Here is a 24,704-nt window from a genome sequence, read left to right as displayed (position 1 = left end):
GATGACCAAATGAAAAGAAGAAAAATGTGCATCTAATGCCGCCTTACTTGGTTCCTCGACAACTGACACGTCATGTAGCACTTGGCAAAATATACAAACAATCTCTATACCTTAGAGAGAGTTTTGTGATTAATCCTGTACTAGTTCTAAACCTGTTACTTGAACAGGAACAGTCAAATTATGTTTGCTCTTTTTTTTTTGGTAATTTGAAATAAAATATAACAAAATACAACCTTATTATTATGCATAGTATCAAAATACTACAACTTTATTTATATAATAATATATTTTGTTTACACAATTTTGCAAATCGTCTATTCTTATTTAAAAAATTAAAGTAACCATTCATATAAACAATAGGTCAATATCCAATCCATTTGAAATTTTTTTAAAAAATATAATAAATAGTTTTTGAGAATATTCTACTGTTCAAGAACTAGGAATGTAATCGAGACGAATTTGAGTATCATCGTACTCAAACTTGAGCGAGTGGTATTACTGAAACTCGAACTCGAGCTCGATGCATTGTTCACAGAACTCGAGTTCGACTCACATGAGACTCGAGTTAATGTCTTATCGAACTTAAGTCAAGAAGATTTGGAGATTTCATTTTTCTGGACAATTTTTGAGCAAAAAAACATTATTGCCCTTCAAAAAAATTCGTATGACTGAAACATTCCGTAAATTCAACCGCCACAAAGGTAATTTCATAATAATAATATATTAAAGAATTAAATTAAAAAATTCAATAAGACTCGATAAGTTTTCGAGTCTTACTATTGGATACTCGAATTCGATTTACTAGACCTATTGATCTACTCGAACTTAACTCGAATTCAGTCAATCCGAATCCGATTTAAGTTTTTGACCGAACTACTCGCCAGCTTATAACCCTATCGAGAACTTTATTTTGTTCTTCTTCTTTCTGAAGCTCCTTGCCCACATTTAACTGCAGATCGGCATGCACTTCTTTCCCATCATCACTACATATTAACAAACTAAGAGAAAAGGAAAGCGAGATAATAAAGAAAAAAATTTTAAAAGTAGGTACTAAAGTACTTAAAAATAGATATATAACTTTAGGAAAAAAAAATAAAAAGCTAAGTTGAAGCACTGTGCAGTTGAAAAGGACCGATGGCCACTTCTTCTATAAAAGAGGAATTATACCCACGATGACTGAGGTACGAGCACATTTCTTGATCAGCTTATATGGTTTTACATACAAGGCCAGGCCACTAAAGCAACCCGAAAAATGGGGACCAACCAAGTGATGATGTTGCTACTACTCTTGCCTGTCTTCTACTACCATGCCATGGCTACAGCATCCTCAGGTCGTCTTCCACAAACCGCCTTGCCTCTCGGTATTATTCCTTCTATTCAATTTATTAGTTTCTTGTTTTTCTGACCAGTCATCTCTGTGTTTCTCTTCTGGCTTAAGAACATGCAGGACATAAATCTTTTAATTAAGTCCCGAGTAATTCTATGACATTATAGAGTTCGACAAAGCTGTCTCAATTTTCTTCTTCTTCTTTTTTAATCTTTCCTTTCTTTCATTAGCATAGGTAGAAGCTATCTCAAGCTACTCAGATGAATTATTACATCTCATGTAGCAGCTTGCTTCTTTTTTTTGGGGGGGGGGGGGGGGGTGGGGTGCGGGGGTTGAGCCTTTTTTCCTTCTAAAAGCTGCTCATCTTACAGGTTATAGCCGAACTTGATGAATTTGCATATTTTATTTTCGATATTTTCAGTTATATTTGCAAAAGTGTTAAGATTATTATTTTTCCTCAAGTGTAAAGTTCCATTGATGTAGGGTACAAACCTTTCAAGTCCTTGCGTAAGTTCCCCAAGTGATCCATAATGCGGTCAGAAAGTTTCTGTAAAAGTGGATGCGAAAGTTTAATCAATTATGTGATGTGCATATAATTAAAGTTCCTGATTTCCAACTTTTGATAAAGTTCTTTGGTGCAAACTAGTTGCATATCTTGATACCATCTTATCCTTTTATCCTGCTGGCACAAATTCTGGTCTTAATGAATTATTGTACCATTTAAAGTTATTGAACTGTTTAAAGTCTTTTCATGCATGCTTTTTTCTTGAAAGATTTATTTGTCGCTACTAGAATTCCATGAGTCGAATCAATCAAAAAGTGCTAGTGGAAATTTCCTGGGAACATAGTTTGGGGGTCATTACACCATCCATACCCGTGAGCCAGCAGTTTTAAATCGTACCGGCCATCTAAATTTAACGTTATTAATTAATTAGCCACTGTATTATGCTTCATTGGCGTGGCGTACGTAACTGCTTGGCGCTTAGCATCTGAAATTCTTGAAAATGTGAATTGCAAAAATATATCTTAAGTACGTGGGATCCGACATCTTGAAAAACGTTTGCGTGGTACAGTTGAGTTGGAGCACAAGACCGTGGAAGCTAAAGGCGAGGTGAAACACCTTAGCAGCAACGAAAATGGTGAAACTGTGATTGCTCATCATGGGCATGGGAGGAAGTTACAATATGCTGCTGGCACTGGCGGCAGAGGAACGGGCGGTGGCCAACTAGCTGGCAATGGCGGCGGGGGATCAAACACCCCTTACACGCCGGGAGGCGCAGGTGCCATACCCGCTTATGGCGCTGGTGGGGGTGCCAATATCCACCGCAACAACAACCATCACAGCGCAGGAAGCTGTATCCATAGTTGCAGAAGATATCCAGCCCTTTCAGCAATTCTCTTGGCTTACCTTCTGATAAATACCTACGTGTTTGTGTATTGAGCTAGCATTGATACAGAGAAATCTAGAACCTTTGCATTGTGAAATTTCTCTAGTTTTAGCTTTCGTTTCTTTCATAGGCTGAATATTAAGCCTGGTTTTTAGTTTCCCGTTCATGTTTGGTGTGTAGAAGTTGCATTTGTCAGAATAAAGTGACCGTTTATAATTTTACCTCTCAGAACTCCAATTTTTATCAACTACGCGTTGTGAATATACGAACCCAAGTGAGGAACTTAGTTGCTTTTCAGATTTACTGGGAAAAGCTGCCAAAATTATTATTATTATTTTTCCACAAGAACAGAGAAGAGTAGTCTGTGGAATGAAAGACTTTCACGTATCACAGAAAATTATATATTTCTAGCTCCAAGCAACGTTTCATCAACATTAACTTTTGGAGCAAAATAACAAACTAAGAAATGCTTACAAATACTGCCAAACAATTTTCACAGTACCTGTCCAATAAAGATAAGCTAAAATCATCCGTAGCCAGACCACAGACTCTTACTGTAATTTAACACACTTCATTCAACATTCTTCGATACTAGGGGCAATTTTTGTTAGACTGACATTTTAAAGACAGAGTAGGATGTGATTCTAAAAAAGTGATGCTTAAATTTAGCCGCCTTAATTCGTTTCTAGGAATATGAAAGAAAACGAATACAAGTTCTATAGCCCATTCGTCCCTCTCGTGTCGATTCCAATTGAGATGGGGACGAAAATCATGGTCACTTTCCAGATAATGCTGTATTGGTAGCATCCCACAACAAATAGTAATTTTGAACACATATACAACCTTGTCCAGCAAAGGTAAAAGGGAATCCTAGTAAATCACAAAGGCAGAATTCATGTGGAGCCACATTCATGTGTTATACTACGAACCTAGTCGTCACTTTATGAGAATCGTTCCTTAGGTGATATGGACAGGTAAAAGTATCCATCATCAGAAAAAGCTATGAATACTTTCCTTTTAAGTTAGTGTTACCATATATGAGCTGTATTGATAGCTAAATGGTATTCTAAGTTTAGATGGTTTTAATGATTTCCTCCAGATACTGTGGATGCAAACATTATCATCCACTTAATACATACATTAGTATCACTTTGTGGTGTTAAGTTAGTGCATGATATCGAATGGGAACAAGATTTCCCAAGATGGCTGATAGATTTAGCACAGAAGGAAATGAGGGTAGTGGCCCCTTTTTGTAATTAATCCATGTACTATCAAGTGTTTATATAAATCTGTTAACGTTTGTTGGAAAAAAAAAAAGTATCACTTTGTGGTAGTCTAGACACACTGCTAAGAATATAGGCTGATAGCTGTTTTGAAATCAAAAAATGTAAACATTAATAAAATGCTTACAGGTGTTGCAGGGTGTCTATGGAGTGAGTAGACATCGCCATAAGTAGACCTTGTTTAACTTTTCTAAATTGAATTAGCGAAGCAGACAACTTGAACCAGGTGGCATGGACACCTCAGAAATTTCATCACTTTATGCAATAATAGTAAGGGTATCAAGATTGTTGTTAGGTGGAAAGTAAATCATGGTTACCAGATTCCATTTAAGTCTACTTTGTGCTGCACAAATTGATTTGGGAGGTGTAACAGTATTGAAAGAGGTTATAAGCGACTTCTATTCTGCTGTCACTGTCATTCAGTGCCTATTTAACTAGTTATGCTGTAACACACACTTTGATGCCTTTGCAACTACAATTTGGCCAGATTAAAAATCTACTTCGTCATTCTATTCAATTTCATAAACTGGAGTTAGTTGTAGCCAATGGAACAAAAACATCGTGAAGGAGCAAGAATAACAAAGCTATCACTAATTAGAGATACACCAACCTCAGCTTCAAAACTCAGAGAGCAGCTCAAGCTTACGAGCCTGGAAAAACTTGCAACGTCCTTTACCACTTGATTCAATTTCTTCACTTTTCCTCTTTGATGCGGTAAAACCAACATTTGTTAGCTTTAGTTGCCGCTTACGAGTCCTTTCAGATAAACCATCTTCATCAGCAGCATCAGATTCCCTAAAATAGGAACAAGAGGATATATTCTAAAGATGAGGAAACACAAAAAAACACTGCCATGTGTACATGCATCTGTTATGAACCTTTGAAATGTAAAAGGGTTACTAAGCCAACACTGACATGGTTCTGGAATCAATAACCAGGTGAAGAGCTGATGTATATAGAGAAATCATCTAAAGAAATTTCAATCAAGTCACGCTTCATAGTGCAATTATTGCATCTTCAATTATCATAAAATTGTTCAATTTTAGTGAGGTCCAAACCATGTAAGAAGAGCACAAATTACTGGATCAATGAAAAGAAAGGATGCAACATTCAAGTAGTACAAACATGGTTCTAACTCTAAGGTCAATAACCAAATGGTTGAACAGCTCCAGCTTGTTCAGAATGAACCTTTCTTGATGCTTTCTCAAAGTATTTTCGTTACATACGCACCCTGTTAATTTATATCCAGGGAACACATGAGACTTTTATTCTTATTCCAATGAGAAGAAAGACAAAAAAAAAAAATGAAATTCTCAAGACCCGGCTAGTTCCTAGAGTTTGTCCATTGCAGTCCTTATTGCTGTTTGGAGCTTCTATAATTTGTGGTACATGGCATTCATCTGAAAGTGCTACCTAATCAATTAGTTAATGCTTGGCAGCATGATGGAAATGAGGCCAGCATTCTTCACTCCTATCAAACTTGAATGACCCTACCCCAAGTTTTTCTTGTAGTTTTATTACACAATCATGGTATATGTTATGAATAGTTCGGCTAAATACTCCTTATCCAAGTTTTGACAACAAAGGACATACGTACACATACACATGTATACACGTGCATGCACACACACAGACATAGACACGTGGACAAGTATTTTAGAGCCCTGACATGCCAAAGAAGCATAAACATGCTCACTGCCATCCACCAAAAACTCAGATCAAGGTCTCACCATAATACTTCAACAAGATGTTTGGAGTATGATGTGCAAGTTCCCCAGCTGAACCGAACTAGCGTGGGGAAACCAAAAACTGAGTGTTTGTGGTCATCCAACCAGGACTTAGTCTCAGGATCTAAAAGGATGAACAAACTCTTAGCTCCCTAACCGGAAAAAGCAAGAACCAAAATATAGCGTCAATATGGATCAGAACAGTTACATTAATACCTCCAGGGTATCCTGACCCAAAGTTTCTATGCATGTTTTCAGCAGTTTCATCAAGCACCCAATCTCGCAATGCTCGATCCCTTGTAACCTGAAAGGTAGAATAATGACACAGAGAAGTATGCAGGGAGACCTCAAACTGAGGCAGAGAGAAGGATTCACCTTTGCAACTATACTTGCTCCACTTACAACAGGGTAGATACTATCAGCCTTCTTGGCAACTACAAATTTAATTGATGGAAATCTTTCAGAAAGCTTGATCCTGTATTTTTCAGCATCTCCCACTGTGTCCACATAGACCTGTGACACTTTCCAGAATTAGGTACTTCCACCTCTTGAGAAATCAAGACAGTTAATTAAGGCCACAAGGCCCAGGAGTAATTTGGCCTCTAAATATGTGGATCACATGGTGAGATTTGAAACAATCAAAGGAAACTCAATTATAGCGTAGTCCACAATCCCTTAAGCTTGAAAGTGAAGTATTCCTCCAATCTGGTATTGTTTTGATTACATAATCAGAGGTAAACACATAGCCATGATTCTACAAGCTTTGAACAGGCTCAAAAAGGAGAGAGTGGGTAGGCCTTAAGAATGGATTTGGCTGTAGCACAAGAGAAGGATTGTGACTCATGGATTATATTCCAGAAAATGAGATGGCTCAAAGGCAGTAAATCACTCCAGAGCACTGAGGTAATAATTTGAATCCAACAGATTCAAAATCATTTAAGCAATTCATTTCATCTTCCATGATAATTGAACAGTTATTGACTAATTTCAGAACATTCCAAAAGTCATTTAATTGTGCACAAATATACTCTAATTGCTGTGATTGTGCTTTTTTAATGCAAAAGCTCAAATTCCAATCTCTATTGCCTTAAATAGTGCGCTTAAAAGCATTAAAAACATACATATTCTGAAATAGAGAACTTTTACCTCAGTAAGAAGAACACCCATGTTGAGCACTCTGCTGACGAGGCCAATGGCAGAATCATGTGATATTTCGTTCAGGTTTATTTTATGTCTGTTAAAGATTAAACAGCATCAGTAGCATCAACCAAACAGCTTCAGTTAGCTAGGGTAAAACAGAAAAAGGTCAACTCTTACTTCTTTAACATTTTAGAGGAGAGCTCCCTTGGATCTATCACATCCACAGCCCAACCAATGGATTCATCAGTTTTCAGATTCTCAAATAACTCCTCCCTCTTTTCTTCTTTCACAGTTTTTGAATCTGCATGAGGAAGGAGCATATGAATGTGATAATGACAATAATATTTGCTCTGAAGCTAATAGCACTTGAAGAAACCTTTGCCAGCAAAAACGAACAGAAAATATCTCTAAGGGCAAAAACTTCTACTTCAGAAGTTATTTTCTGTTCCATTAAGATAGTACCATTTAATTTCTTCAGACACATTGCCGATTTCTAGACCCATGCTTGTGGACTTAACTGATCTCTAGGCATCGCTCCAAATTTTCCTAATTTGAGAACAATGGAGCCCTGTACTTGACAAACACCCCCCACCTCCACGCGCCTCCAACCACATATAAATTAGAAGAGCGGTATTGAGCACTAGTTTAAGATGTTGAAGTAGGAATAACTGTCACTAAGTGGTATTCTCAAACACCTGTTATGTATGTGGAAATAACAGTACCTGCAAATTCGTCTCTCTACTTTTTTCAATAATTTCATCAGCAATTTTTCTCAACTCCCTCGGGAAAGGGTCTCTTCTGGCACCCTTTCCTCCCATGACACCCATCAGTCAATACAGCTTAATTCAACTAAAATATGGTAGTCAAAATAGTAGTAAATAACCAAATGCAGCCTTTGATCAAAGGGTCACGAGCTCAAAAATGCCAACAATCTAAATATTGAGGATTTGAGCAAAATATTGAAAAGGGAATCAATTGGAAAGAAAAGGGTTTGACAGAGTAACCTGCAAAGTTCAATGTGGAAAGGGTCTTCTGATATGAGCAAGCACAGTACAAGCATCCATAAACCATAGGTCCTGTAAAGGTATTTTTGTTTGAGAAAAAGGAGGGGGGGGGGGGGGGGGGGGGGAGAGAAGGTTATTGGAGTTATCTTGTAAGCTGAAAGAGTGGAATTTGAAAGGCAGAAAATAGGGAGGGAGTTGAAAAAAGAAGCACCTAAAACAGGGCCGCGGCCAGCTTCATCGATTCCCATCATGCAAGGCTTCGATGCCCATTTCGGCAGAGCTGCCTCCGATCTCATCTGGGTGGGGGCGGCCGTTCCTTCTCCAGCTCTTCCCACTCGTCGCCGGATATCTGTTGGACTGGCTTTGCGCGCGGACAACAATTTCCGCCAGAACTCCCTATCACTTGTGCGGGAGCAATAATGTTAGTACTGTAAAACCTTCGGCAACATGTGATATGGATATGGTAGTAGTAATAAATTTACAGAACTAATTCAACCGCATTGCATTAGAGGCTTGTACCATGTTCATCCGTCATTTAGTGGTTTGTTGTACATCTTTTCATAAAATCCTTGCACAATTTTTGCACTAATTGAGTTTTAAAGGCTAAGCACATCCAAAGCATTAAAGCTTGATGAGGTGAGAGGTCAAGAGTTTAAACCTTACCTCCTATCAATTGTCACATTAAGTGGCTCTGTTTAAAAAATTCAGATGGATGCGTATAGCCCCGTTTGGTCTGGTGGTGGGCTAGTCCTTTTCAAGTTACTTTTGGATTTCTTTAAGTTCTTCCCTTCTCTTGGGAGTGAATGATTTGGATAGAAAAGAAGAGAAAGACTGATTTTCCTTTGTTTGATAGTTTTAAGTAGGAAAGAAAAGAAAGGAAATGAGAGGATGAATAGTGACAAAATGTTTCCTCCCAAATTGGAAAGAAATGGAGAGAAAGTTTGGAGAAAACTTGTTAATTTTTCTAAAATGCCTATTTTGTCCTTAAAAATGCCTTGAATAAATATTTAATGACTTCCATATCCAAAATCATTCCACTAATTCTCAAAACTCCCAAACAACATAACAATCTCTTCTCTTCTCTTCTCTTCTCTCATAACTTAAGCTTTCCCTTCTTTTCTTTTCTATCCTAAACTCCCAAACTAAGCCTAGTATAGGATAGAATAAGTTATATAACAATTATAGCTATCGTTTCGGGGAAAAAAAAAAGTTTTAAGGGCTAAGCCCGTCAGTCTTTCACTGGCCATTTGCTCTATTCGACGCATTGAACTTGGTTGATGATGTGAACAAATTGGGTTTCCACATTATTGGGCTGCTGGGATGTTTGGATTAGACGAATGCTATCAGTCCATTCGCATTATTATTAGCAGAAGTATTTTTTTTCAGAATAGTTTCTTGTAACGCTTTACAACGGAAAAGGCGAAACACGTACTTGCAAATGGAATGGGAATGGCAAAGAGTTAGGATATCAAACTTTGTCACCCAGGCCTTGGTTACAAAATGACAATGATCATAAAATCCAATACCAAGTAGGGATATGAGATTGCTACGTTGCAGTCTTGCACTTGAAGAATGTGAAAGAGAAAGCAAAAAGACGGGAGGATGAGAAAAAGGCTAAAGATGGACACCCAAGAACATCATGGATACGTGTGCCCTTTGTGAGTTGTGAGTAGAGACTTTCAAGCAATACGCTACTTTTCTGCATTCACTCGTATATTTTCTATTTCAAGACTGGTTATGCTTTCTGCGATACTTTGATAGGCATGGAAGCAAAGTCCATACCCATAGAGCATTTGAATACTGCATCAAATCTTCGCAGAAGCAAGGCAAGCACGAAAAACAGCCATAATATACATTTCCTTGCATTGTGGTCTAAGCTGGTTACAAAACTTACACTTCTGATATCTAATTTTGCCCACTACTAATCATACAAACTTGGAAAGGGCAGGCCACATGTGTAAAGCAGATCAAACTAGATAGGAGGAGAACACTTTGCTCTGGTTAAAAAGCAGAAAGCCAGAGAGGGTAGATGCTGGCTACTTTTCCATAGTATGAGGCTGCCTTCAACCACCCGAGCAATTGGATTGGGCATCATCTTTGGTTCAAACAAAGAACCAACCTTTACTCAACAATCATGTGGAGCATTAACGATACTCGATTGTTATCACTGGACTTGATTATCATGTCCAGGTAATGGATAGCATCCTGTGGTAGAAGTCCTTCCAAGAAAAAGCGAAACTGATGAGTGTGCGTCTCACGCATAGCATCCAGACACTGTTCCAGCAATTTTCCCTGCTGCACTTTTCCTATGTCTGCTGCTTCCATATATGGTAGTAACTCCCTCTCCTCCTCCTCAAAATGTTGCTGGCAGTTATTCTGTCAAACATAAGAAATCCCACATCAATACCGTGAATGCAGAATAAGTGGTGGCAAAGTGAATGTAGAAAGCGATGTCTGGATGATTTTACATCAAAATTAGATACTGCAGAACCTACCTTTAACATCTTGAACCGGTTAGCAAGGTTGAAGAGGGCCTCTTGGTAGACAGGGCTTCCCAAATCCAGAACACCAATAGACTTGATATCTTCTTTCATGCCATTCATTATAGGCAGGTCCCTTGCATGTTCTTCATTCGCAGCTTTGGACAATCCTGCATAATTACATGCCCGAGAAAATCATACTTTTGGCAGAAACCCATATTCACTAACCAGCTTGGACATTGACAGACAAGTCACCTTCATTATCTGTACACGCAGCAATCAATGTTTTAACATGTTTATAACGTTCTGCTGTATAAATCCCAAGTTTCGTTCATTTTGTCTATTTCAAACTTACTAATGGCAGTAGATCTTTTCTTCTTTCTATTACATGCACAATTTCCACAAGTCATACCTTAATATAATCCTTATTTAGTTTTTTCTTCATTTGTTTTAAAAAAAAAAAAAAAACCAGTATTCCAAAGAATTGGTTCTAAGATGTAATTGTAGTTTTGTTCATAATGCAAAAGTGAAATGCAGATCTGATACCAGTGAAGCTACCATAGATATAGAAATGTAATCTTTCTTCCCTTGTTCTCCAAACGGTAGTAAAAGCACTTGCAATTTCAGATACCCTCCATTGCAATTTCCTTCAAAATCTCAATCTCTGAGACTTTTTTCACTAGTACTTGAAAATCATCTAACAATCGACAGACATCAATCCAGTGCTGATAAACTAACTCACCACTTTTGTTAGCGAACAAGAAAGCAATTTGCAACCAGAGAGTACGACCACAGAAGTAATTTAATCTTGCATAAATGCACAACAAATAGTAATGCAGAAAATTGAAACTTAATGAGTACTATTCTGCATGCGTATTTGCCTTCATACTGCATTACTTTGAGCCTTGACCACAAATTTAAAGAGATAAACAAGAATCTGCTAGTCTTAAATTCAGTAAAAAAGCCAACTGATCTTCATTTCATCCATCTAAAATATAAACCTTCAACGACAATTCAGTAAGAATAAGTAGCGCTACAACTATCTCTTCATGAGCTGGACCAGTCGTTGGCCCTTCTCTTTCTCACTTTTCCTTAGTATGGATGGTCAAGCATTATTTCTCAAGCTCCTAAATTAACACCAAAATAGAAAGGTTTGTTCCCACAAATCCTGTTCCATCAGCTCCCAAATTTACTAAATACAGCCCCAGTCCCCTAAAAAAAAATTTTCAACCAAACTTCAAAATTACGCAAAATAATTGAAGATTAACCCATAAATAACTACTAAATCTCTACTAACCACCAATTAGTACCTCGATCAGCTTTATCCAATATGGGAAAGACAACTCTCTCCTCCATCCGAGCATGCTCCAGCATCACCTCCATCAACTGCCCATAATTCCTCCCAAACTTGTTCATCTCCATCCTCGGACTCCCCATCGCCGCGTCCCCTTTGGTCCGGCCACCGCGCGCCGCCAAGTCCTCCGCCCACCTCACCATCCTCTCCAAGTGCCACATCATACTCCTGTGCTGCAGATTCACCACCCACACCACCAACGGCGTCGTCTTATCGAACCACCCGAAAGAATTCACATGCTTCCCATCTCTCCCCACCAACAATGCCGGCTCCGGGAACTTCCCGTCCAAGTACCGAAATATCTCCTCCGCCGACCCCGATACAACGTCGGAGTCGCAGTACAAAACCGGGGACTCGACTATTTCAGAGGGAGTGTACTGCAATGACACGGGCTTGTAGAGAATGGCAAATCTTATGTAAAATGTGGCGGTGCTGTTGGGTGGTCCGTACAGCTTGACGACTGGGGGGGTCTTACTGACCAGCTCAGATGGGAAAGGGATTGGGATACTTTCAAGGGTGGATTTCTTCTGGGTCTGGGCTCCTCCTTTACTAAACAGCTCAGATGGGATGATTTCTGCGGTTGATTTCTTCTGGGTTCCAGAGCAATTTCCCATTTTCCAGTACAGCAGATTTTCTTTACAGGGGAAAAATGATGCCTTTTTTTGTGGTTGAATGGAAGGAAAGGCAATGAGGGTTAGGAAGAATTAGTAGCAACCAACGGAGGGTAGAGGAGATTTTGCTTGGGCCTTGGGGGTGCTCTTTTACTGTACTAGTACGCCATTATTGTTGCTTTAGAGCCAAGGATTATAAGAGAGACAGATGAAACAGTGATTAACAGAAGTGAAAATGACAATTCCAAAGTCTTTGGTGGAAACAAGAGAGAGAGAGAGGGCGGGGTGGTGTAAAATGTAGAAAGTACAAAGCCCAGCGAATAGAGCTTGGAGGATCTATAAGATTTCTGTGCAACAACTAACAAGTAAAAAGAAAAAGAATGATCTGAAACTGAGAGTAGGAGGGAGGAGACCGGAGAGTAGAGAGGTCATGTGACCATATAGCTATAGCCTGTAGCTCATATCGTCATGCAGAGGCGCTCTCTTTCGGTATATTATAACAATGGAGTGCTCATTTTATACTTTACGCGATACATATTGACTCGTTAACAATCATTTATTTCGTTGTTATAAAAAATCGTGTATTTTATTAGAATATACATTTACTAGTAACGGGTATATAAGAAGAACATATAATAAAGATGCTTGATTTTGAAGGGATAGAATTGAGACGAATCATTATTGTTTATTATCAAAAAGTGAGAGGTTGCATTCCTACATAATTGAAAGTTGAAAATTGAGAGGGGATAGATCAAGACTTCAAGGAAAAGAGGAAAAATTTCAGCTGCTGATTGCTAGACGACCTCAACGCTCCTCCACTGGGGCCTCTCAAATGGTTGGTGGTTTCGCCCCACTGGCGATGGTGTTGTGACATGTCTGTAAGCAATTGCCAATTGTTTAAGACATTTTGCCCGTTATATGGCTCATCATCGAGTGGAAGACTTTTTACAAATTCTGTGCTAAATTTAAGGGATTGCAAAGAAGATTTTATTTTATTTTTCTTTCATTAAAATGTGGGACTGGTTTCTAACATGAGATTATGAGAAAAGTCTGTCAGATTTAGATTGAGAATACGAGAGACTTTTATCCAAATCTCTAGCTCCATCATGAGAGATAGACAATGGCGAAGCCACTCTTTCAGGTAACGTGTTGGATTCCAAATGCCATCTTATTTTCTTTTATTGTCCTAAAGTAACATAGGTGTCTAAATAGATTTATGTTGACACAAAAAGAAGATGGTCCTACCCCAATTACATCAAGAAAGTATAACCTATGTAGCTAGAACGAAAATTGATACCCAAAATTTAGTCTTGAATTGAAAGATTGTGCATACGATCAAGCAAGAACTCATATACGATCCAACAAAGAGAATCAATTTCAAGACTATATATATATATATATGTGTGTGTGGTCTAAATTAAGGAGTAAGACGCGAATTTAGTAAATTTGGAGTTATCCCGTCTTAGCATAGTTATTAAACCCGGCCCGGCCCGGCAATTCGATCGGTCAACTCGGTGAACTCGTCATTAAACCGGACCGGTTCTCTAATTAGATCGTTTCTGTAAGTGGACCGTTGACTTTTCAACGGACCGACGGTTCAACCGGATTAAACCGAAAATCCGGCCAGTTTTGTGGGCAAACCGGTTTTGAGGAAAAAAAGCTTTTCCAAGCCTCTGCTTGGATTCGAACCCAAGACCTTTGTGCATCGCTCACCACCAAGCCACTTTATCACTTGTTAAGTAATGGCCATTCTTATGCTATATGAATGTTTTGTTAATTTTATCTTTATTTTTTTGTAATTCTCCAAAACAAATTTATTTGGAATCTTTTAATAAGACTTATGACCCCTATATTCTATAAATTATAAAATAGATTTCAAAAATAACATATTACATAATTTATTTTAAAGACAAATATTGTTTTTAATATTTTTTTGCACTTAAAATTTGTAAATAACCTAGATAATTACAGTAAACATATACACTTGAAGTTTGGTAGATTACTAATTAAATTTATGTTTTGCTGATTCTTATATGAATTAAATATTCTATAGCAAATTAAATTAAATGAATATTTGTTATGACATTATTTATTATAATTTATATCATATATCCTATATCAAAATTTAGAAGATATAATATTTAAATATATTTAGTGACCCACCGGTTTAACCACTCACCCACCGGTTGAACCAGTGACCCGTTGACCCACCTCCTTCGCCGATCTCCTCTCCGAGCCAAGTTTAATATGTATGCATCATAGGATATGACTAGATTCACTATGGTACTATCAAAGATTAATTAATACATAATAATCGACGCACTTCATCAAGAGCCAATGTATAAATGTTTATGGAATATGGAGGGAAGCCTAACAGGTTGACCAGCCATGGACGTGACCTTTGCAGCATGTGCGGTCGGTTCCTAATCTTTGGTAATAGTTGGTCTCTCCTAAGAGGGGTTAGTATCACTTTGCACCAACTGTACCCGAATTCTCATTAGATCTCTAAACTTTAATACAATACAGGACACTTTAATTTTTAAAATATAGATCTGTCTCATTTTGGTCTCAAAGTATAAAATTCATAGCACTTTAATCTCTAAAATAAAAAATTTATTCCATTTTAATCCCTAAAGTATACTCATTTAAGTATAAAATCTATCATACTTTCTTGGCTATCTTACTTAGGCTCTGTTTGATAACTCGATTTAACATTTAAATTTAATATTTTCAAATTTTAACATGTGTTAGACGCGTTTGATAACAAAAAACAAAACATTTGAATTAATTAAATGGCACAGAATTTTTTAGACAATATTTGTTTTTAAAAATAGGTAATAAACTATTCACTTATCACTTAATATGAAATACACTCTAATGTATCAAATTTAGTACAAAATTTATAATTTAGAGCCTAAAATATCCCGTTTTGAAATTTAATGATCAAAGTGAAATTTCGAGATATAGTTAAAAGGTACAAAGTGAAATTAACCCTGACAATAATAGCATCGATAGAAGTTCCTCTTTTTTTTTTTTGCCGATGTTGTATTTACAAAATAATGATGATTTATGAAGCCAAGCATTGATTCGTCTTGCTGTTCCATGCACATTAACCAAATCTACGAGACCTGAAAAACAACCAAACATGACATTGAGAATTTTACCATCTATAAGCCCAATATCCACACGTAAACCTCAAGTGATGAATCATGAAAGGACACCCGCAAACCCTATTTAAAGCAACGTTCTAAAGTGGGGACTACCAAATTTGAATCAAATGATGCTGAATGAAGTGAACGTGGGAATATTTGCTGAGCTTTGATTAAGTCATAAGCGAAGAATTTGAACCATGCATTTAAATTTTTTTTTTTTTTGCTATTCCTACTGGTTAAATCTATTCTATTTCCACGTCATATTGGTTAATGTACATTTTACATAGATGAATTGGATTAAATAAAACATTCTAAGTTGAAATTAAGCACAAAGTCGCTAATCTAAAATTACATTCTCGAGGATAATTTGAAAAAAGCTAGTAGATCTTTTTTTTTTTGGCAATACAAATTTAATACCGTGATCCCTTTTTTTTTTCTTTCCTTTTTTTTTGGTTTAAAGGAGCAAAGGACTTTCGATGTCAGCCCACAACATGTGGCGGTTAGGCCTCTAATAGTAATGGGACGATAGCATCGGGCTTAGGGGACCTCTGGCAGATGTTGAAAAGATTTTCATTTTGGGCTCAAAGTTGTTGTAGTCGAGATATTTGAAATCATTTGTGACGCATCAGTTTTGTCTAACTAGGACTCGCATGCTTCTCTCGCATAAGTACAAAAAATGTTACGTTGCCCATAGAACAGGCCGAAAAGCCCAAGACATAACAGTTGACAATTAGAGCTTTTTCTTTTTTCCTGGTAAGGGTAATCATGGCTCTAAATTTACAATTTGTGCATTTTGAGAGCTTGTATGAAGTTCGGGAAGAGTTGACTTGCAGGATAAGGTCAACGGACTTGTAAGTCAGAGCTTCTAGTTTAAGACTTTCTGCGTAAAAAAAATAAATAAAAGAACTTGTATCAAACTAATAACTTCTCAAGAAATTTATGTTTACAGCTATAATTTTTGTCCAACAAGAAGCAAGTTTGGTACAAACAAATTGGAGGATTCTTTGGCAAAAGAGTCACTTATTATTCATTTCCTCTACACGGTTCATGTAAAACAATGATGAAAGCTTAAAGCCAGGATCTATTCATTATGATATTAAACTTAAAATGTCAATAACAAAGGAAGAAACATTTTTTTGATGCCAAGTAGGTGGAAATCACAAGGAAAACAACAAAAGTGAAAAAACACTTACCATAGTAAAAAGATATTACCTATTTATTTCCTATGATTTTAGCAACAATTTAAGTGTTGCTTATTTCAAGAATTAATACTTCATAACTCCTTACTCCTTAGTCATCATTACTCACAAGCTAATAGGGTAAGTACCATAAATTCAAGTGGACCCTTCAGCAATATGGAAAGCACATTATGACTTGCATATTTGCTGTTTAATGACAGGAGCCTCTAAATCTCGGGCCTGCAATGAAAAATATTTAATACCAAAAAAATAAATCCGTTTGCAATCAATTTGCTGAGGATATATATGGATATAATCTGCTCCTCGGTTTGGAATCTGTTGAGAAGCGCAATAATTATGGTCGTTCAGCTTACTGCTTGCTTATCTTTTGCTGACTACTTTTCATCAATTCCAACCACTCTTGATTTGTATTTATCAGGAAAAATGAATTTGCAAAGATATGGTATTGCTCTAGGAAGTGAAGGAGAAAAAAAATCTATGTTTTCAGACTCGGACCGGGCATTGACTCGGTTGAGCTCAGGGATTAGGGGTCAATGGGTTTGACCGGATTCGATCGGGGTGGAACCTGATGATGTCATAAATAAAAATTATTTAAAAATTAAAATATTATAGGTAAAATACCTAAGAGCATGTTAATATTAATAAAGGTATATTCATATATATTTGATGTTTTAAATATATATTTAACAAGAAAATACAAAGAAATTAGAACAATCAAGTAGCAATTTATACTATTTAATGAACATTAACAAGTTAGGAATTAAAATTATGGACTTAATTGAAAACTAATATCAAATTTTAGGACAACATTTATAAAGTATGAAATGTTTGAGATATATTACTAATTTTTAACAACTTAGGCGTCAAAAGATAATATTGAAAATGTTTGACCTTTTTTTAAAAAAAGCTTTGACTGAACTTGTTCTTCCGGTTTTTTCTCGGTCAAACCCGATTTTTGATTGGCTTTGACCGAGTTTTTAATTGTCCGGTTTTTTAGAATAACTCGGACCGGATGCCTACACAGAAAAAAATATGATGGAAGTTGTAAAGGAGATTAATGCAAAGGGTTAAAAAAGGAAGAACAGAACAGCCAAAAAAAAAAAAGGAAGAAAAGAAAAAAATAGTAAACAAAGATTTGCCAACTACATAAAGGAAAGTTGGGGGTGGGAGAGAGATTGGATTGGGTGCTAAGTTGAAGGGATTGTAAATAGGAGGTTCTAAATTCCCTTAAAGTATAGAAAAATCACCATTAGCACCATGACTAGTAGCAAATGTAAATTTGACCTTTTCTATTGGTGAGATACAACAAAAGTCCATTAGTTTTTAGGATAAAAATGTCTTTGCCTTGCTGTGATGCTATGCCAAAAATGAAAATCATTACAGAGAAATAAATTTGTGGAAATGAAACTTGTTTTGCTTTAAATATATATGGTTTTTATTTTGTCGGTGATATAGATTTCCTTTTTAAACAAGAAAACAACAAACCATTGAAATTTCACTCTACCATTGTTAAAATGGACTAGTAGTTTTGATCATATTTTGTTTAGATTGTAGAATGATGATACACTCTGTTTCATAATCCAATTCAATAATTTAAATTAATAGATTAAGATATTAACATATTTATGTTCAAATGTTTTTGATAACTAAAAATAGAGCATCTTAATTAATAAAATGGCTTTGAATTGTTAAGCTAAACTTATTCTAAAAGATAAATAAGGAGGAGTTCATTTATCACTTAATGTAGAATAAACTCAAATATTAGTATTTCGATATTGAACAATTCAGTAACTTAATAAATTCATATTTCAGATTTCAAATTTTAAATTTTAAATTTCAATTTTATCAAATGCACTCTTGAACTCACTTTATACACTTCTGAAAAACAAAACTAGTAGTATAGCAACTGTACATAAGATATACATTTCGCATTCTTCCATCAACTGGCATGGGAAATTTTATATCCAGGAAGAATTCAATATAATCGAATAAGTACCTGATTCACAAGACAAATCAAGTGCATATTGCTTTCAATATTCTTAGTCTAGTTGAATGTGCTTCTAAGCATGCTAAAGTTTGCTCATCTAGAGCACTTAATTTACTCTCAAAGTTTTTTTTTTTTTGAAAATAATGAATGGTTCAGTTTCAGAGGTTCCATGAGGAAAATGCTCTACACAACTGATTTACCAAGGGTGGTCATAGTTTAAATTTGAATTAGAATCAACTCGATTGTTTGTTGAACTAAAATCAGAACTAGATTTTAGAAATCGGAATTGGAACCATAATCGTAACTAAAGGTTCAAATTCAAGTTCATCAAAATTTTGACCCGGCCATTTAGAACTTTTCAAACTTTCTAAAAAATCATTTGCTACTTAAACTTATTTGATCAGTTTAGAATTCAATATTAATAATCAACACCTAGTACTAGTAGCTCTCTAATTCTAGTTCAACAACCCATTGTCAATATTCCATTAATAAGTCTATACCCTATAACTAATCTAAAACCAAGACCCATCTAATTTAATCTATAATGAGATATTTTTTTTTTTATAAAATTTGCATAATTTTTACTTTTTCCTTGCACTAATAATACAATAAAGTTTTTTTTAAACATTCATTGTCATAATTTCTTAAATTGAATTTTATAACAATAAATGTTTAAGTATAACTAAAAGAACTAGAACTGTAACTGAAAGAATTTAGAACCGTAATTGGTATAAAATTGAAATCAAAGCCGAATCAGAATTAGAGGTACAAAAATTGTAACCATAACTATCCCTACAAGGTTTGGTTTGGGTTCCGCTTTTTAGAAGAACCGAAACCATCAATCGAGACTGTCAGTTTTTAAACCGGAACTGATGATTTTGGAACCGTGGCTATGTCTAGATCCGTCAAAATGAGCCCAAATAGGGGGTGATATCGAGTCGAATTCGAGCTTGTGTTTGAATGAGTATTTCAAGCTAAATTCAAGGTTGACTCATTGAAGTTCTTTATAAGCTTGAGTTCAACTTGTTAGGGCTCAAAAAGTTTTCATACCTTATCGAGCTCGATAAAAAGTTTTGAAATATATGATAGCAAAAAATTGTAACAAATAAACCTAAAATAGTAATTTGAAAAATAATAAAATAATAATTAAATATTTGATGGAAATTCGATAGAGCTTGTCGAGCCTTAAGTCTCCTAGATCTGGACTTGAACTTGACTCGAAGTTTCAATCGAATAACTCGAACTCGACTCAAACTCGGTCAACGACGCGCTCGAAGAAGTTTAGGAAAAATTAAAAAATCTTTTATTGTGCTTTAATAAATTAATATATTGGCAACTGTTTGTTAATATTTATTATTGTCTTTTGATAGTTTCCTTTTTAGCACTGTTTTTTATTATTCAAGATAGAGCTTTAGTTTGTTATAAAAAGTCCATAGCTAGAGACGGTGGTATTTGTCATATTCTGATTTCTAACTCATCGGTTACTTTTCTCTCTTGATGCAAGCCACCGTCCAACAAAACTCTTTTCCAACCCCAGTGAAAGGATACCCATCCACCTCTACATCAGCCTAATACATAAATATACATCTGATCACCTAAAACTTCAGCAATGCTTCAATCTGCTATCAGCGTTTTCTTCCCCATTCTCTGCATAATTCAAAAGTACTACCAAGATTATCAACAAATTGCATGCATGCGTGCAATATCTGTCAAAGAAGCCGCATCAAAAATTATTCATGAAAATCCTTTGAAAAAAGAGAGGTTGGATTACAACGAAAATTTCATGTATACCATGCCATCAGGGAATTATGGAGGCGCAAAATTGTTTCCGCCACCAATTTCTTGCTTGTCCCTGTTTAATGAAGCCAGGCATTTAAATTACTATAAACTTAGCATGAATGATGCCACCTTTTCTGAGGAAGAGGTGATTCTTCTCGGCCGAGATACCATGTCCTGTTTAAGGCATAATAGCCACCAAAAAATGTGGTTTCCCTGTCGACCAAGAGTTGAAGAGCAGCAGCACCAAGGAGGAGATGATGACGACGATGACGACAGTAGCGATGATAGCAGTAGTAGTGAGAGTGACTACTACTACACCACCTCTGATGAAGATTTGGATGATGATGATGGTAGTGACTTAGAGAATCCAGATCATGATGGTGATGAGTCAATTGACAACAATAACAACAACAACGAGCATTATGGGAATGGTGGTGATTACAGTGGCAACCTTGAGGAGGAGGAGGACATAAATGATATTGGTGATGATAGAGAGGGGAACGCAAATAATGAAGGGGGCAACGAGAACAGCAACAACAATAATACTAGTTAAGATGTAAAAGGAGAAAAAAGCAGAGAAGAAATAATGGCCAAAAAAAAAAATAGATGGGCTGAAACATAAAAAACAAAATAATGAACTTATAATAATAATGTATTTCCAGTTTTACTGATGAAAAGTCAAATATTAGTGTGTATGGATTGGTGTATTGGTGTGTTTAACAAATACGTATTTTTATTTTTAAAGTTCACACTAATTCCATAAACAATTCCAAAAACATAATCAAATACACTAATAAATAAATCTTCGCATTCTTTCTTCCTCTACATACCATAATCACTCACCACTACCTACCATCACTGGCAGTCGCCATTCTCCCTTTTTTTTCTCTTTATCTCTCCTTTCTCTTTTCCTTCTTTTTCTTCTCTCTCCTCCCTCCTCCTTCTCCTCTTTTCTTCCTTGCATCCCACCATTCCTTCCTCCTTCGCTCTAATGCGACCAAATCTGATTGCAATTGGCACCACTAGAAAGCATGCACTTTGAGAGGTGGAGGCTCAACCAGAGAGTGGTGTGACCAAAGAGCTCTTTGGTTGTGCTGGTCACGGCCAACATAACTAGAGATAGGGGAGAAAGGGCCAGTAGGATGCGAGGGAAAGAAGGGAGGAAAGAGGGAGGGGGACGAGGAGAGAGGCGAGAAGCGAGAAAGGGGAGGAGAGATGTAGGGGGAGAAGGAGGAGGATGGGAGGGCGGTGATAGGTGGTGGTGGATAGTGCTGAATTTTTTTTTAATTTAAAAAATACGTCACTAAAATTTTAACACCTTGATGCATCCTAAAACTACTTCAAAATACATCCTAAAAAATACTCTCAAAAACACTATAAAAACACCAAATCATTTACGGTAAAAATTTTTTCACATGCAATGTTACAATAAAGTTTTTAAAAAATACTCAAAAAAATACCCTTTTCACCCTTGACTTTTGTGATCATCCTCTTTATTTACGCTTTTTTTTCCCAATTAATGATTCTTTGACCACATCTGACCAAGTTTGATCCCCTTAGTCTTGAGTCTTGATAACTTTCTTCTTTTTAATCAATAGGTGATATCTAAATTCTTCCGATTCTAATCGGCAGTAAGGGAGAACCCCAACTAGACCATGAGGGCTAGAGATAGAATATCTCTATCTCTGGATTAAAAAAGTGTACTACTATATACTCTTTGAGTGTCATTCTACATTATTTCTACTCTAACCGATATTAGAGAAGGAGTCAACTAGGCTATAAGGGGTAAAGATTCAGGATCCCATCTCTTAATCAAAGAAGTATGTTACCGTACACTTCTTGAATTTTAATATAAGTATAAGATTTTGAATCCCTTACCTGCAACGAGACCTGCAACTTATGATTAACCAAATCTGGTAAGGCGAATTGGTTGAGTCTTTGATTAATTGTATACCGAAACTTCCCTTTTGGCGGCGATTTCTTGTAACCGGTCGTCCAACTTCGAGTAATATATAGTAAGTAGTATATGCAACGTTGCTTCTAATCCTGACTTTGCTACCATGTCTAGATCCTAACTTTGAGAAATCAGAGAAGTTAGGGACTGTGATCTAGTTTTTTTTACTTCCCGGCTGGCATTTTGACAGTAAAATTAATCTAACTAATTCCACATAGTTCAAATTTTAAAATTTACATAGTGCGTATGTTGTGTTTCATTTACATGACTGGTTGATTCAAAACAGACGAGGGAAGGAACTCTGAAGTTAATTTCATTATAACGGAGTCAAAATAAGCATTACGCAGTAATTAAAAGACTTGTTTCAGAAAAGCACTTAATAAAAACTAGAAAACTATATGTTTGATAGACTTGCCAAACAGTTGCAAGTGAGACCATCTAGCTAGGTATACTGGTTTAGCTAATCCTTTCAATACTTGAACGAACATATGGATTGAAAGGAATTTTGAAGGAATCCAGCAAATTTATTGTACTGGGGTTTCACCGAACAATTCCTGGAACTTTTTAGTGTGAAAAACGAACTCAAACTAGTCACCCAAAGTGGAACAAATTATGTAGTACGAACCTCTATCAATATACCGTACAATCTCTTCATCTGCATGTTTATCTATTTAAATGTCCTCATGAGAATGGTGAATGGGAATATTGATTGTCCATCTGCACAATTTCTTGGAGCAATACCGGCCTCTTCCTTAAAAACCGCTGTTAATTGTCCCTCAGCACAATTGGTGCATTCATAATTCATATGTGGTTGCTCACCTGTGATATCTAAATAAGGATAACATGCTGCAATCTAACAATTTACTCTAGTGAATACTTACCCAGGCTTAAAGTTTTTTAAACACAAGTCTTAGTTATCATCAAATTACACCCACATTGAATAATGACTAACATTTTAGAATTCTCTACTAGTTTGTGGCTTTAATTTTATACCAAATTAAAGTTTGGCTACGGAAAAATCCAAGACCATTTCAAAAAAAATGAAAAAGAAACAAGTAATCTCTATGTGCACGCCAATGGTAACTATAATCTAAAATCCAAAGACCATTTCAAGACCAATGGTAACTATAATCTACTCAACAAGAACTTAGATAGTTGTGTGGGCTTGAGAAAACAAAGCATTCTCTATGTGTACGCCGTTTTTTTGGCAATAATCTACTCCTTCCTCTACACTAGGCGGAAGGAGAAATTCAAGTAAACTTGTATGGTGGCTAGACTAGATAAGTACATCACTACATCCTTTAAATTTTATAACGAAAAAATGGAAGTATTACGCTCATGCGTAATGCACAAGGTGGGATTTGAACGCTCTCGCTTAATGCACAAGATGGAATTTGAACTTTCAATTTTAGGTACAAGTACTACACTCGCGCTTAATGCACAAGGTGAGATTTGAACGCTCCCGCTTAATGCACAAGATGAGATTTGAACTTCCGATCTTAGGTACAAGTACTACACTCCCGCTTAAAGCACAAGATGGAATTTGAACTTTCAATCTTAGGTACAAGTACTACACTCCCGCTTAATGCACAAGGTGAGATTTGAACGCTCCCGCTTAATGCACAAGATGGGATTTGAACTTCCGATCTTAGGTACAAGTACTACACTCCCGCATAATGCACAAGATGGGATTTGAACGCTCTCGCTTAATGCGCAAGATGGAATTTGAACTTCCGATCTTAGTTACAAGTACTACACTCCCGCGATTTGGACTTTCAATCTTAGGTACAAGTATTACACTCCCACTTAATACACAAGGTGGGATTTGAATGCACCCGCTTAATGCACATGATGGGATTTGAACTTCCGATCTTAGGTACAAGAACTCTAAGATGCTCTCCCTTAATAAGACAAAAACTTGCGTCATTCTAAACGAAAGAAAGCGAAAAAGCCAAAAGCAACGGGAGAGTAGACGGTAATCCGAGCCTGTAAGAGGGCATTACAAAATTTAAAAATTTTTACGGTCATTTGCTGATGGTTGATAATAGTAATTGTTTTTCAAGTTTTACCTAAACATACCTTTTATCTCGTAAACTTATTTTTGTAGTGCGTAACAAATTTTGACTAGGCTCCCCGCATACACACGAAAATAAACTACAAAGTTATCTAAAATAAACCCCTTTTACAGTACCGACTACCAATAGCTAGCATCAGTTTGTCAATTGTAGATTTAGACGAACAATTGTACAGCAGACTCCCACAAAAGTTTTTATATAAGCTAAAGCCAATTTTTTTTGTTCTTTTTCGAAAAAAGATTTT

General features: G+C 36.2%; 3 protein-coding genes across 3 annotated transcripts; 1 reads left to right on the top strand and 2 right to left on the bottom strand.

Moving 5' to 3' along the window:
• The first annotated feature begins 1,190 nt into the window (after nt 1-1,190).
• On the top strand, nt 1,191-2,940 carry LOC113761620 (glycine-rich cell wall structural protein-like). Its single transcript, XM_027304689.1, has 2 exons — nt 1,191-1,361; nt 2,401-2,940. The coding sequence occupies exons 1-2, from the start codon at nt 1,253-1,255 to the stop codon at nt 2,766-2,768; spliced, it is 477 nt and encodes a 158-aa protein (XP_027160490.1). The 5' UTR covers nt 1,191-1,252; the 3' UTR covers nt 2,769-2,940.
• A 1,414-nt stretch (nt 2,941-4,354) lies between these two features.
• On the bottom strand, nt 4,355-8,294 carry LOC113762354 (ribonuclease H2 subunit A). Its single transcript, XM_027305764.1, has 8 exons — nt 8,081-8,294; nt 7,870-7,941; nt 7,043-7,166; nt 6,872-6,959; nt 6,101-6,238; nt 5,942-6,029; nt 5,729-5,849; nt 4,355-4,793 (listed from the first exon to the last, which is right to left on the bottom strand). Exons 1-8 carry the CDS (start codon nt 8,163-8,165, stop codon nt 4,616-4,618), a joined length of 894 nt encoding a protein of 297 aa, XP_027161565.1. The 5' UTR covers nt 8,166-8,294; the 3' UTR covers nt 4,355-4,615.
• Nucleotides 8,295-9,695: 1,401 nt separating this feature from the next.
• LOC113761920 lies at nt 9,696-12,587 on the bottom strand. Its single transcript, XM_027305106.1, has 3 exons — nt 11,660-12,587; nt 10,365-10,519; nt 9,696-10,245 (listed from the first exon to the last, which is right to left on the bottom strand). The coding sequence occupies exons 1-3, from the start codon at nt 12,315-12,317 to the stop codon at nt 9,991-9,993; spliced, it is 1,068 nt and encodes a 355-aa protein (XP_027160907.1). The 5' UTR covers nt 12,318-12,587; the 3' UTR covers nt 9,696-9,990.
• Nucleotides 12,588-24,704: the final 12,117 nt, after the last annotated feature.

Source organism: Coffea eugenioides, chromosome 2 (genome assembly GCF_003713205.1).
Source record: "Coffea eugenioides isolate CCC68of chromosome 2, Ceug_1.0, whole genome shotgun sequence".
NCBI classification, from domain to species: domain Eukaryota; kingdom Viridiplantae; phylum Streptophyta; class Magnoliopsida; order Gentianales; family Rubiaceae; genus Coffea; species Coffea eugenioides.
The sequence above is the reverse complement of the archived record's forward strand: the minus strand, read 5'-3'. Positions and strand labels throughout refer to the sequence as shown.

Coding starts and splice junctions, on each gene's coding strand:
- LOC113761920 (XM_027305106.1), bottom strand. CDS start 12,317: ATGGGAAATTGCTCTGGAACCCAGAAGAAATCAACCGCAGAAATCATC. Junction 10,520..11,659: donor ATTGGATAAAGCTGATCGAG/GTACTAATTGGT, acceptor GTAATTATGCAG/GATTGTCCAAAGCTGCGAAT. Junction 10,246..10,364: donor ACCGGTTCAAGATGTTAAAG/GTAGGTTCTGCA, acceptor TATGTTTGACAG/AATAACTGCCAGCAACATTT.
- LOC113762354 (XM_027305764.1), bottom strand. CDS start 8,165: ATGAGATCGGAGGCAGCTCTGCCGAAATGGGCATCGAAGCCTTGCATG. Junction 6,030..6,100: donor GAGCAAGTATAGTTGCAAAG/GTGAATCCTTCT, acceptor TCTACCTTTCAG/GTTACAAGGGATCGAGCATT. Junction 4,794..5,728: donor CATCTTGTTGAAGTATTATG/GTGAGACCTTGA, acceptor TTCCTATTTTAG/GGAATCTGATGCTGCTGATG.
- LOC113761620 (XM_027304689.1), top strand. CDS start 1,253: ATGGGGACCAACCAAGTGATGATGTTGCTACTACTCTTGCCTGTCTTC. Junction 1,362..2,400: donor ACAAACCGCCTTGCCTCTCG/GTATTATTCCTT, acceptor TGCGTGGTACAG/TTGAGTTGGAGCACAAGACC.